Consider the following 13,042-nt stretch of genomic DNA (forward strand, 5'->3'; position numbering starts at 1 on the left):
AAAGTTATGGGAAGCCTAAGTTTAGTTTCAGAATAATTAAATCTGAGACCTTGTTTTATTGTAAGGTTATTCAAGTTTTAAATTGTATAAAAATAAATATAAAATTTCAATTTGATAATATTTAAATAACTCAAGCTACAATGGTTGGCAGTATACTTGTTTGTTGTTCAGCAGAACGGTGCCCAGCATGTTGGCTGAAATACTTTTTTTGCATTTAAAAATAAAAGTTTGGCTGATTTTAATTGCATTACAAGAAGTGTTTTTTTTAATTATACTTACATACAACAATACTAAATATAAACACTGTATCAGAAATTTCTTAAGCTCCAGGATGATAAAACATAATTTGTTTAGTTTAGTTTTGTTGCACTCAATTCTTATGAAAGCAAATTGAAAAATGGTAAGTTCTCACAAATTGTGATTTAATTTAGTTGATTTTTGTCAGTGGATAAATATTTAGTATTGCTCACTCAGAAAACTCAAGTTATTTTTAGTACTGTGTACCCACAATGAACAAGTTGTCCTGCCTTAGTTATCTTAAGTACTACTTTTTAAAAAAAAAAAAAAGTTCTGGAAACGAATTTGATTTTATGGTGTATTAAAAAAATAAGCACAAAAAAAAATCAGGAAAGGAACATATTATTTATTTATTTATTTAACAGCACATCATTTAAGTAAAATTCCAAAGACTCTATTTTGATGTTGTGTTTAACTGAAGCTCAGAGTGAGAAGACCCATAAGCACACTGATGATGTGAAAAATATTGAGAAATATTTGAGCAGGAAGTATTTCACTTCTTAATGAATGAAAACATGAAAAGTGACACCATAAATTGGGTAAATCTTAAGATTTAACGTGCAGCAACAATTTCTGCCCAAAAATGCAATGACCCTCACCGTCCACAGAGAGGCATCCTCGAACTATCTGGTGTGACACCAGACCAGCGTTGCCTTCCCTGGGACCATGAAAAATACCCTGCAAGCCTCTTGGATCAGAACAACAGCTGGCATGCATGTGTGTTACAAGTTCCCCTTTAATCCTTCATCTCTTTATCCCTTTATCTTTCCCTTCTCTCCAGAGAGGAGGGGATTGAAGAAAACATTGCAGCGTGACTCAAGCAAACTATATGACTGTAATGTAATGTTACTCTGCTTTGGAAACACTAATCTTATGAGGACAAGCAAAATGCCGGCGATTATAACAAGTATAAATTATTCTGACAGGTGTCGTTCCACTATTATGTCACACTGAAACTTTATTTAGTATTTCCTCTGTACCCACTCCCCCAAGAGGAGAGGATTGTTACTTTGTTTTAAAAGAAAGACCTGGACTCAGCCTGAGGAGGGGCTTTTGAAGAGGAGGAATCAAACAAACTAACGAAGCTCTCACGAGATGCTCTTTTGAAAGTCTGTGCTGTCACTTTCTCGATGTAAATAACATTCATCACTGTGGTTTCTTGTCTGACAAATGAACTCTCAGATCTGTTTCTGTTCATTTTATGTCTAGTTATTTATTTATTCCAAAAAAAACCCCATTTTTTTCTCAGTAGGTATTTGTTTGTAGGCTCAACCCTGCAACATTGTGTACGTATCAGGTCCTTTTGTCACAATCACTTGAATTCATAATTTATCATCATGCTGAAATTGCCTTTTGTATTAGTCTGTATAAGTTTGATTTGTTGGCCTCTTTTGAGCTCCTGGCTATTCAGTAAATGCAGTTGCTTCCATTTATTTATTCATTCCTGTTTTGCCGATGAGTGAGGAGATGGCAAACCAGTTTCTTTGAAAACTTGTAATACATTGCTTATCGGCTGCTCAGTACCTGACTATTACTTTGCCCCAAGACAAACTGACTAAACGATACTGCATCAACTCAGGACTAACTGAAGTGATCCATTTTTTAGGCACTTTCATGTTATTATGAACTAGAGCGAGGTTAGAGAGAGAGAAAGAGAGACACAATAATTCACACTCACATTGACATCTATGGCCAATTTAGCATCATCAGTTAACTTGGCATGCTTACTAACAGGTCTTTGGACTGTGGGAGAAACATACAGAGGGAGAACATGCAAACTACTCAATCTTGGTGAAACACCTCATTTTCATCTGCTGCCTGAAACAAGCAGCTTTAGCTTGTCGTTAAACTAACCTTATTTTGTCTGGCTGCCACAACAGTCCCATGCCCATATTAAGACATCCATGTGACATCACAGAGATTCAGCAATAGAAAAAAAAATGTCATAACCCAAGCCTTTAGTGCAACCTTTGGCTCATGTAGATCACTCTAACATACACTGACCTGTTTATTTAAACATTTAGCCATGTTTAATATGAACTTTTATCAGTGAAACAGAAAATAAGGACAAAATGTCCTACCCATGGATGTAAAAATAAAATAATAAGGAAACACAAACATACCACGTTGTAACAGGATTCTTTTATTTCAAAATGCATAAGAAAGTCAGGCTGTGTTGTGAGGTGACTGTGCACTATTTCTGTTTCTGAAGCCTGACATAAATGATTTGGTTAGGATGATGTGATTACCATCATTATCATACTTATCAAACCCCAGTGGGTAAGGGCAGCGACATCCTGAAAGAGACTGCTTTCATTAGCATGGAAATGTGTCATTGCAGGATGAAGGTGACGCTGGACTATTTGTACTAAATTGCACTGACCCATTCCTCTGGGAGACAAGAAGACTAACCCGTGCCAGAAAAGATCCCAACCAGAGCATAACTCCAGCACTGCAGGGGTCAAGGGTTCAGGATTTTTCTTTAATGTGCCCCCCCCCTCTGTATAATAAGCAGAGAACATTCCCTCAAAGAACATGGAACCTGGACAAATGGGGTCCACATTGTGTATATATATCTATCTACTGTATATTATGTAATGCGCCAATAAAGCAAAGGTGAAAGTTTGTGTGAAACATCATCAGCAACCAAGTGAGCAATCTGTTTGCATTTTGTACATGCATGCCTTACACACAGTATTTGTGAATGAAACTGAATGCCTCTTGGCATCAAATTGAGAGCAGTAAGAGTTTTGTTGGTGGAGTGGGGAAGTTGGTTGTCACAGCAGAGGCCAAAGAGCCTTGTGGTACATGCACAAACATGCAGCCCGTCGGTGATGACCAGCTGAACACAAGCAGTGGTGTTAGTAACCTGAGAAGGGACTGGCCCGTTGTGATAGCAGCCAGTGTTTGTGTTACATAATGCACAGCCAACAATCCAGTGGCAAGAATATGTCTATAGTATGTAGTACCAGGGGAAATTATCTGAGCAGACAGAAAAAGGAGGAGGGTGTTGAAGCTATGGGAGCTGGAGGAAAGTCCTGACCTACAGCTGGTGTTAAGTAGAAAATAAAGCTGGCATTTAGATCAAGTGCAGAATTAAGTTTTATGTTTTTCTTTTAAAGCAAGGTCTCAGATCTCCTTAATATGAGTCTGATGATTAATATGTGCTTGAAAAGAGAGTAAGTCAGATAGCGTTGTGTAACAAGAAGAGGAATTATGATGACCAATGAAAACCTTCATTTATGGATGTGATGATTATATTTTAGTCAATTTTTAATTTTGATCAATTTTAAATGCCTCCATCAGAAAGCGGCAGATATCAAGGATAAGGAAGAGAGAACATCAATATTTAAAAATAAAATGCTCTGTAACTATATGCTGTAATCCCAGTAAGATTCAGGGATCATGGATACAGCTTGTTGGCCTATTCCAATCATTCCAGCATACCTGTTGATTAAAAGAGGAATCCTATACTGTGTGAGGATTTCACTGACTCAGACAGGCTGAGAGGGTGAGAAAGAGACATGGAAGGAATATGAGGGGGTACAAGGTGAATGACAGCTGAGGAGAGGGGAGGCAGAAGAGCGATGGGTTAATGTGGTCAAGCTTACTGACAGATTGGAAGAGGTGGGATATTAGCAGTGCTGTGCAGTAGAGAGGGGCGCACGGGGAGTAGGAGGTTTGAAATGCCTTGTAGCTGGTTCGTGCGTATTTGCCAGCATAACAGGCCAGAGGCGGAGAGAGCGGGAGTCTTGGCACAAGAGTAGGAAAAGAGAGGGAGGGAGTTAAGCATGTGTCTCATGGGGAGAAACACACAGCCAATATTCTGGTCTCCAGTAAACATCTATAAGCCTCCTTTATAAAGTCAGCTGTGCTACTGCATGGAACAAGGGAGCAAAAGCAAAAATATCCACTTTGATTATCAGTCTAGCTGCGAACATTCAGTAGATCTCCAGCCTGAACAGCAGCTCCCCAAAAGGAGCCTGTCAAGTTTTCAAAGAGTCTTTGATTAGATGCTGAAAAGAGCAGAGAAAACTGAGTAGAGATCATCCAACTGAGCAGAAAATGACAGTAAGTATTGCACATTATTCCTGTCCATCCAAACCTTTACATCTACTTTTCAGAGACATATTTGTGACTTTAATCAAACTCATAATGTCAACATGTGAGTGCAGGAAAAACTACTGTCAAGAAAACAGTAATATCGTGCATGTGCAGACAGTTTGCAGGTTTTCTGTAATGCGTTAATGATTTGCCTCTAGCTGATGTGATGGCATGCAGACGTTGCATGAATACACTGATGACTTTTTACTACAGCATTTCTCTTTGGCTTCAGACTGTATCATTAAGTGGTGTTTCAACTCCCGATGCTTGACACTTCTAATGGACTTCAAATTAGTTAGTGATGAGCTACATTAAGACATTATAACACTTACTGCTTTGTGCCAAAAGCCATTAACTATTAGAGTTTTTAATTAATAATCACCTTAGTGTCTTAGGACATGGCAAGTATCAGCATACAACCAGTGTCTTAGATGCTTCTGTGTGATTAATGTGTAGGAGTCACTAAATCACTCAGCTAAACTGTGACCTAGATAAAATAAATGATAGTCATTTTCACTTAAGCATGCGTGGAATGAGGAGCACCAAAAGAATCTGACAATGCGATAACTTCAACTCGTGTTAACAGCTCCGGGAACGAAATCCCACTGAGGCTTAAACTCATGGAAATGTGCTTAAAAACATTTCAAAATTTTGCTTTCATGCATGTGGAAGCTGTCTGAAATATCATGTTTGATCCTCCTTGTGATATAAAATGTTTTAGTTGCTGCAGAGCAGAGTCTGTTGTTGCACCTGCAGCATTAATCTGTGCAGTATCAATCCTCAAACGGGCCATCATTAGTCTGCACAACGTAGTGCTCGCAGGCTGGTCAAAACCTGTTTTTTTTTTTCAGTATTGACTGCACATCAAGTCTATCAGTTTCCTTAAAAATGACTCAAAGCTGAAATTAATAAATTTTCCAACCATTTGGAATGATTGTAAGTGATTGGAAATATTTTTCTGTAACAGTAATCAGGCTTATTATATTAATTCAAACCAGATTGGTACCAGCACAGCAAATACTACTGGGTGTTTGCAGGGACATCACAGTTATGCAACATGTGGAAGGTCAAGAATAAAAATATGTTATCCTTCTGGAGTCTCTTTATCTTCTGCGTTAAGCTCTTGTCTTAGTTGTTCACACCCGTCCTGGTGTTATGGGCTATGTGGTGGGGGATCTACTTCAAAGTAAATCATCATGGGTGAGACTTCATGAAGCAACGAATAACAATAGGGATGAACACTAAATCACGCTGCCAAATGTTCTGGTCATCCTGATAAGACATCCTGAAATCACCAAATGTTCTGATCATCCTGATAAGACATCCTGATGTCTGGAGTGTCTATATAGCCCAACATGTTCCAATATTTTCTGCCAAATGTTTGCTGGGATGGCACAAACATCTTAAACTTAAATAGTAAGCCAATAAACTTGCATAGAATGAAAAAAACGATTTTTACTATTGCAGCTAATGTGATATGTGAGGTTTGAAGTCCCGAGGTCTTGCCGTGCCCGAGGTTCAGGTAACACATCTGAACGTGCTCCCTCAGATTCAGACTTCATTCTCTGAAGTTATCTATCAATAACATCAACACATGCTGCTCAAGCTGCGGCTCTTATTTCATCAATTTGGATTTATGTGTGTGTGCTTTCATGTGTTCCCAGGCTGCAGCAGCTCAGGAACTCGACGAGCTATGTTTCCTGTCGGCGCAATCCATGCCCAATCTGAAAGCTTCGGAACACTTTCGGATGGTGAAGCTCCTGGGAGAAGGATCCTATGGGAAAGTCATGCTGGCTGTGCACAGAAAGAGAGGTTAGTGCAAGACTCAGTTCAGTGAGAGCTTCTTTAACTAAACATTTTTCCACGTTTAAACTCGCTGCCTATCTGAAGTATTTGCAAAAGTGTCCCTGAGCACCTCAGACTCAGTTTTCCCTCTAGTAAAGAAACCACATGTTTTTTGTGGGGTCAGCTCTGCAGTAACGTGAGAACAGATCCTTCTTTATTCTGTTGCTCTAATGAAGAGCTTTCTTACATTCTCTCGGATAAAGTTGCAGCAACTTTATCCGAGAGAATGTAAGAAAGCTCCTCAAAGGGGAAGTTATATTTGTTCACAGTGTCGGTGATGGACAACGCTCACATGCCACAGGTGGTGAGATTGTTTATAAGGGAATTTTAAAGCTAATTAAATCTCATCTTGGTTTACTCTCATCAGGAACTCCTATGGCTCTGAAGTTCTTCCCTCGTCAGTCTACCTCGCTCACCTCTTTCCTGCGTGAATACAATCTGTCCCTATCTTACTGCACTCATCCGTCTCTGACACGAGCCCTGGGCATCTTCTTCTCCACGCCATCCTACTATGTGTTTGCCCAGCAAGCCGGTCTATACGGTGACCTCTACAGTGTTATAGTGTCCGAGGTCAGTTTGGCTGACGTGTGGCATGAAAGAAACTATATGTACGCCCTACTAATACAACAGAAAACATATACAGCAGCAAAACTTAATACAAATGTTATACAAGCTGATATGTTTTTGCTTCATAAACCCCAGAATCCCAATATTCCAGTCATTTTATCCAAAGAACAAAAAAACACTGCTTGCTAAAAAATCATCCAGATAATAAAACTTTATACTGGCGTTCCCATGAGAGACGAAGCTGAATCATCAGCAGTCTGCAAAGCTTATTGTGCCTGGATGCATGCTCAGCTTACAGAGACTTTTACTTATTAACCATAACCTGGCAGTACTGGCAGCTATATTTGCAAGGATTTACCTTTACAGTGCAGCTATTACAACCTACGCAATTTATTACTTTGAACAGAATCACAGTATTGTTGTTTAACTGTTCCTGCTGTAGTCTCCATATATTATTGTATAATATAACTGCATGTCCTCACTCACATCACCTACCCTGAATTCAGTTTCTTCTCCTTCTTAGACTATGACATATCAGCTAAAAAACACTGCAGTATTACTCTCTTGGGAGTTTGTACTTGTTGAGCGCTCATTTCTAAAAGTTTAAACATAAGACATGCTTGATAACAGCTTCCAGCTCACCTACTTCCCTGTTTGTGTCTCTGCCAATAACACAATGAAGCGTTGATAAGAATAAGGACAGCCTGCTCTCACTCAATGAAGAGAGAGTACATGAAGTTAAATAGGGATTTCCAAATGCGTCACCAACCAGTTAAGTGACGCAGATTTTGTTGTCTTAGTGCCAGTAACACAGTCCTCCTATCAGACTCCACTTGGCCTAATTGTCTTATAAAATATTATATAAAAAATAATAATAACTGTCTGATATTGGGCCACCACTCAATCATACTGTCTGTCTGTTTCAGGCCGGGGTGAATGAGGACTGCGTGCAGAGGGTGATGTCCCAGCTGAGCGGTGCAGTTACACACCTCCACTCTCTGGGCTTTGTCCACCGTGACATCAAACCTGAGAACATCTTCCTCTGTGACAGCTCCTGTCGCTGGGTCAAACTCGGGGACTTTGGCCTCGCCCGAGCCATCGGCACCACCGTTCGAGCTGTCTGGTACGAGTCGCCCTTCTGCACGCCTGAGGTGGAACCTGCCAAGGAGGCCGAGAAGGAGATGGAGAGAAGGTGGACTGAAGGAACCGAAGAAGAGGTAGAAGACATCTGGATATCAGTAGAGCCCTGCATTGACAGCTGGGCTCTTGGTGTGCTCGTCTACTGCCTGCTAACTGGCTGCTTCCCCTGGGAGGAGAGCACTCACGATGATCGTGGCTACCGAAAATATAAGGAGTGGTTTGACCGTGAGGCCAAACGTGACGAGAAAATGCGAGATGGAGAGTGGAGGGGTGAGGAGGACGCTGATGATTACATTATTATGGAGAGAAAACAAAGAGACAATCCTCCTCCTTCACAGTTTGAGGGCCTCAGCCCATTAGTGATGACTCTGTTGAAGGAGCTACTCCACCCTGAGCCCAAACACAGAGGGACTCCAGAGGAGATCCTGAGCTATCTGGGAGGGCCGTGGCTGATGGAGACGGAGAGAGAGGAGAAGAGGAAAGCAGAGGAGGCGGAGAAGGAAGCCAGAAAAATGAGGGAGAGAGGGGGGGTAGAAGAAGAGCTGCTCAGGGAAGGAAGGGGGGAGAGATAAACTTTGTCTTTATGAAACTGTTTCAGCATTTTCATATTTTTTATAAGTACCCTTAATACTCAAAGTGCAACTTCATTGTACATATTTCTGTTTGTGAACATTTGTAAATATGTGTGTTTGCGTGAAAATAATACAAGAAAAGTGTGATGTCTGAACAAAAAGCTGTATTATAATGCTATTAAAGACTTGTGTTGAATGTTGGTTTACGCAAAATAAATCAGTGGTGTTGCATGTGTTATATAAGTAGCAAAGCAGAGCAGTCAGGCTGATAATAAAGAGGATTTGCAGATGATGATGGTTCAGATAAAAGCTACATTTAAAGACACTACAAAGCACCCTAGACTTTATTCTGTTTAGACAGCATTGCATACAGCACGTAGACAAGCACATCTATGGAAATTATGACATCTTGGATGTGATGTTGAAGCAACAGGTGCAGCAGAACAGCAGGAGCACATCTAAAATTGGACTAACAATACAGTCCGACAGTGATACCAGCATGATCTTCTTTCATGCTGGAGTGATGAAAATCACAGGCATGGCACCTATACTAGGAGAGAAAAGGATTTTAGGGCTAAAATAACCCCTTCATGCTGTTCTCAGTGATGCCCACTGTAGGTGATGTACTGACAATGAAACACACCTCATGGGAAATCTGCAAGTGGCTAGTTGGCATCAGTATGGATTCAGGAGAGAGCTGTCCTGTATCTGTCAGAGAGAATAATTACTTGTTGAAAGATCACCTGCAAGCCTGCATACAGAACCCTCCAAAATGGATTTCCCGGAATTGCTGATGGCGCCTTTGTTCACATTTGCCGTCACTCAGTCATGCTGTGATGTTAACTGTCCAGTAGTATGTAAGAAAAACACGACACAGTCCTCACCCTGCTAGATATTAGAGGGTGCAAGGACTATTTAATGTGGAGCAAATGTACCATTTGGACTGGATCCCTGCTGGTAGCGAGCTGCTAATGCGCTGTGTGTGAGTGTGTGCATGTTGGTGGGGCCTGCGCTAACCCCTGCTAAGGACCACTCCAGATGGATTTATAAATAGACTTCTGGGCCATCTATTTACAAACCATGCAAATCATCACCTCCCTCTGACTATCTGCACTTCACAAACGCAAAAGTCAGGCTGCCTTGGCGCCCACAGGCCTGTAGCAGCATAATCTGATGGAACACTTTGACCCATCTTGCCCATTTACCCTCATCTCGTTTTATCTCTGGCCCTTGTGCAGATTACTTTTCCCTTTCTTCTGCCGTGCCACTTGGACCTGGTCTTTCCCTTTCATCGTTGCTATTATAGTCAGATCTGTTTTCTTCACACTTGACGGCTGTCATTCCCTCACTCTCCTTACTTCTTTTTTTAATCTCGGATCACGGCCACGTATCAGCTGTGTCACACAATACCAAATGTTTACGTGAAAACATTTGTTATCTCCTTTAGCAATGGTGGTTTGGGATTTACTGGTTTCTGGGAACCAAAGCTCAGGTAACACTCAGATTGGGCGTTAAAGGAGGACCTCAGCCTGACAAATGGAAACACATGTTGCGGACTGCTGAGACAATCGAGTGCCAACACAAAGATGCTGATCGAGGTGCAAATCTGTTGGAGGTTCAGAAGGACAGATAGCGGGGATGATAAAAACAGGAGAAACAAGGACAGCTACACATGTGGACTACTGCTAAATTGCTGAACCAAGCTGGAGATGCTGCTTAGTTTATTTTAACTCACGTATGTACTTCCAAGTCACGTGTCATGACAGACCTCTGAACATTTGTCAAGTTGAAAGACACACTCCCACGTCCAGAAACCAAAGAAGCTAGTATTTAGATGTCAGCGCCATTGAGATTGCGTGTTACCAATATTGCATGAAGCACACTTTAGCTGGAAAGTTTAAACTCTGTAAAGGTCTACATCATCACATTCGCTGCCTTCAAGCTACCTGCTTATTTTTCATCCTTTACATTATACAGCGTTTGCCTTCTTTCTGACTCTGAGAGGACATGCTTTAGTGTTTTTAAAAGTGCATTTTTACAAAGGTGAGACAGAGGGCACAGAGAAAACCAGCCTGAAAACTCTACACTATGTAACAGATATTTAGACAGATATCTGATAAAGGTTTTCACCTGTCACCAGAATGAGGTCTGCAAAAATGGACGCCGATATAAGAGCCAGATTAATTGACCAAATAAAATGTTCATATAGCCCAGTGGTTCTTAACCTTGTTGGAGGTACCGAACCCCACCAGTTTCATATGCACATTCACTGAACCCCTCTTTAGTGAAAAATAAAATATGATTTTTTTCAAATTCAAGACATAAATATGTTTTTTATTGGTGCACAAAATTAGCCGTGCATGTCACGGTGGAGGCTCTGCCGAACCCCTGAGACCGACTCACCGAACCCCTAGGGTTCGATCGAACCCAGGTTAAGAACCACTGATATAGCCCAAAGAACAAAATGTACCCCAACTTGGAAGCCAAACCCTCTGCCCATCATGGCCTAATATTTCCACTGCAACTTTTTCCCCCACCTGGCAGCATCTTACACCTCAGCAGGTTTAATTACTTAAACAGGACTGGCAGAGGTGATTCTGGCAGACTGGAAGAACCTGAGATTATCAGTTTTGAACAGCGAGAAGCATCAGTGAGCCACACTGGATCTAGTTTAGAAAACTAAGTGCTTAAGTGTGCTGCGCTGCTGGTTTTCGTGCACAGGAAACACAGCAGTACTAGAAAAAAACAAAAATCTATCAGCTGGTTGAAATCCAGAGACTGTAAGTGAGACGAAGAGTGAAGGCGAAGCATGTTGGGGTGAAAGAGAGGAGCGAGAGGGTATGCATTGCATTGCCGGCATGCCTCATGCAATGCCATACAACTAATAAACAACTAGAGTTTTTATCATGTGTTTACAGTCAGGCATGTTTTGCCTTAACCGTTGCTGGTCCTTCTTGCTCAGCACCTGACCCCTTTAATCCTCTTTTCTGTTTTCATTTTAGCTTTACTTTGTAGCTCCTGCTACAGAAGTGTAGACCGAGGGGCGGTTGGATACGTTCGCAGGACTGACCGTGCTTATTGGCTCCTCTCCTCGTCTCTTTTGCTTACACTGCCTCTATCTGTCAAGCTGTCATCATCCTCACCCTGTCGACCTTGTTAGGGCCATCCTGCAGGCTCACCCTGGAGTCCGTGTAGCCCCAATATGTCAAGGGAGATGATGAGTGTGTCCCTATTGAGCTGACTTGGCCCACCACAAGGTGAGAGCCAGTAAGACTTTATAGCTTCAGGAGTATTCGTAGCAATATTTATATTGGTCAACTTCGTAGAAGCCAAAGAAGAGTCAAGTTTCACCAAAGCTGCTATAAAGGTCACAATGAAAGAAAGCTTTCAACACAATGAGACAAAGGGTCTGGAACAGTGGCCTTCATCTTACACGGATAACACAACTCTGAACGATAGCTTAGGTAATGAACTGTAGTCCACAGATGACAAGTTTATATACAGTAATAAAAAAATGCCCACTCCCTGTCTAACTTGTGGTCTTCCAAGCAATTGTGATGCATCTCTTTGTTTCAAAAGAGAACAAACAGCGAGCTGCGTGAGCTGATGACAGAGTTTAAGTACTTATCGGGGATGAGAAACCATCTTTGGAGCTACATGTTGTTATTTTCTTGAGAGCATTCATGATTAATTCTTACCTGTGTAATCTGTAAATACAGACAAGGTCGATCGCCTTTAACTTCAGGCAATAAATTAAATAAAGGTCATAACATGATCCATTTCTTATATAACTTTAATTAAGTTAATTGTTTTCTACATCTTGCTAGTATTGGGTTGGAACTCCTTTTGCAAGCAGAACTGCCTCAATGAAGACAGTTTGAAATGATCTGAGCTTTGTGACATTCTGTGATGTGGTCATAAAGGCATGGAGATGATCAATAACAACACTCAGTTAGGCTGTGCTTGATACTAAGGAACCCACAGTGTACCAAGAAAATATTTCCAACACTATTAATACCATTTATATAAGACAGGATGGATTCATGCCTTCATGTTGTTTATCATGATCATGTCATGATCATTAATATGCAAATTGTCCCGATGATTGATCATTCACCATTGATCAATGGCCACGAGAGCATCCTTACCTGAATGATTGAGCATGCGTCAAGACGATTGTCTGTTAATGGGAGGCACCACTTTCTTGTGTGCATTGCTCCATCTGCTGGCTGTACCAAGTATTGCAAAAGTCAGATTTGGAGCTCACTCTTGACTGTTAATTTGTGAAATAACTACAAACATATGCCAGGAAATAAATGGCTCCTGTTTACAGCCTTCTCATTTGTCACAGGAATACAAGAGGAAATACTAAATTAAAGCTTTTTCTATCTCTTTTATCTTTGTGTGTGCTTTTTCAAGCAAATACAAAGAAAATGAGTTATTGAGCCGTCTGTAACTCCTGTGCTCAATCTACCTTTATTCAGAGAAGGATAATTGCTGATGTATGGTGATGAAAC

At 40.9% G+C, this 13,042-nt stretch overlaps 1 protein-coding gene across 1 annotated transcript; it reads left to right on the plus strand.

The window, feature by feature from the left end:
* The first annotated feature begins 3,955 nt into the window (after nt 1-3,955).
* Nucleotides 3,956-8,725, plus strand: sbk3 (SH3 domain binding kinase family, member 3). The gene is made up of 4 exons (XM_006802923.2): nt 3,956-4,368; nt 6,066-6,213; nt 6,614-6,816; nt 7,740-8,725. Exons 1-4 carry the CDS (start codon nt 4,363-4,365, stop codon nt 8,523-8,525), a joined length of 1,143 nt encoding a protein of 380 aa, XP_006802986.1. The 5' UTR covers nt 3,956-4,362; the 3' UTR covers nt 8,526-8,725.
* The last annotated feature ends 4,317 nt before the right edge of the window (nt 8,726-13,042 follow it).

Source organism: Neolamprologus brichardi, chromosome 11, assembly GCF_056152115.1.
Source record: "Neolamprologus brichardi isolate AB-2024 chromosome 11, ASM5615211v1, whole genome shotgun sequence".
In the NCBI taxonomy this organism is placed as follows: Eukaryota; Metazoa; Chordata; class Actinopteri; order Cichliformes; family Cichlidae; genus Neolamprologus; species Neolamprologus brichardi.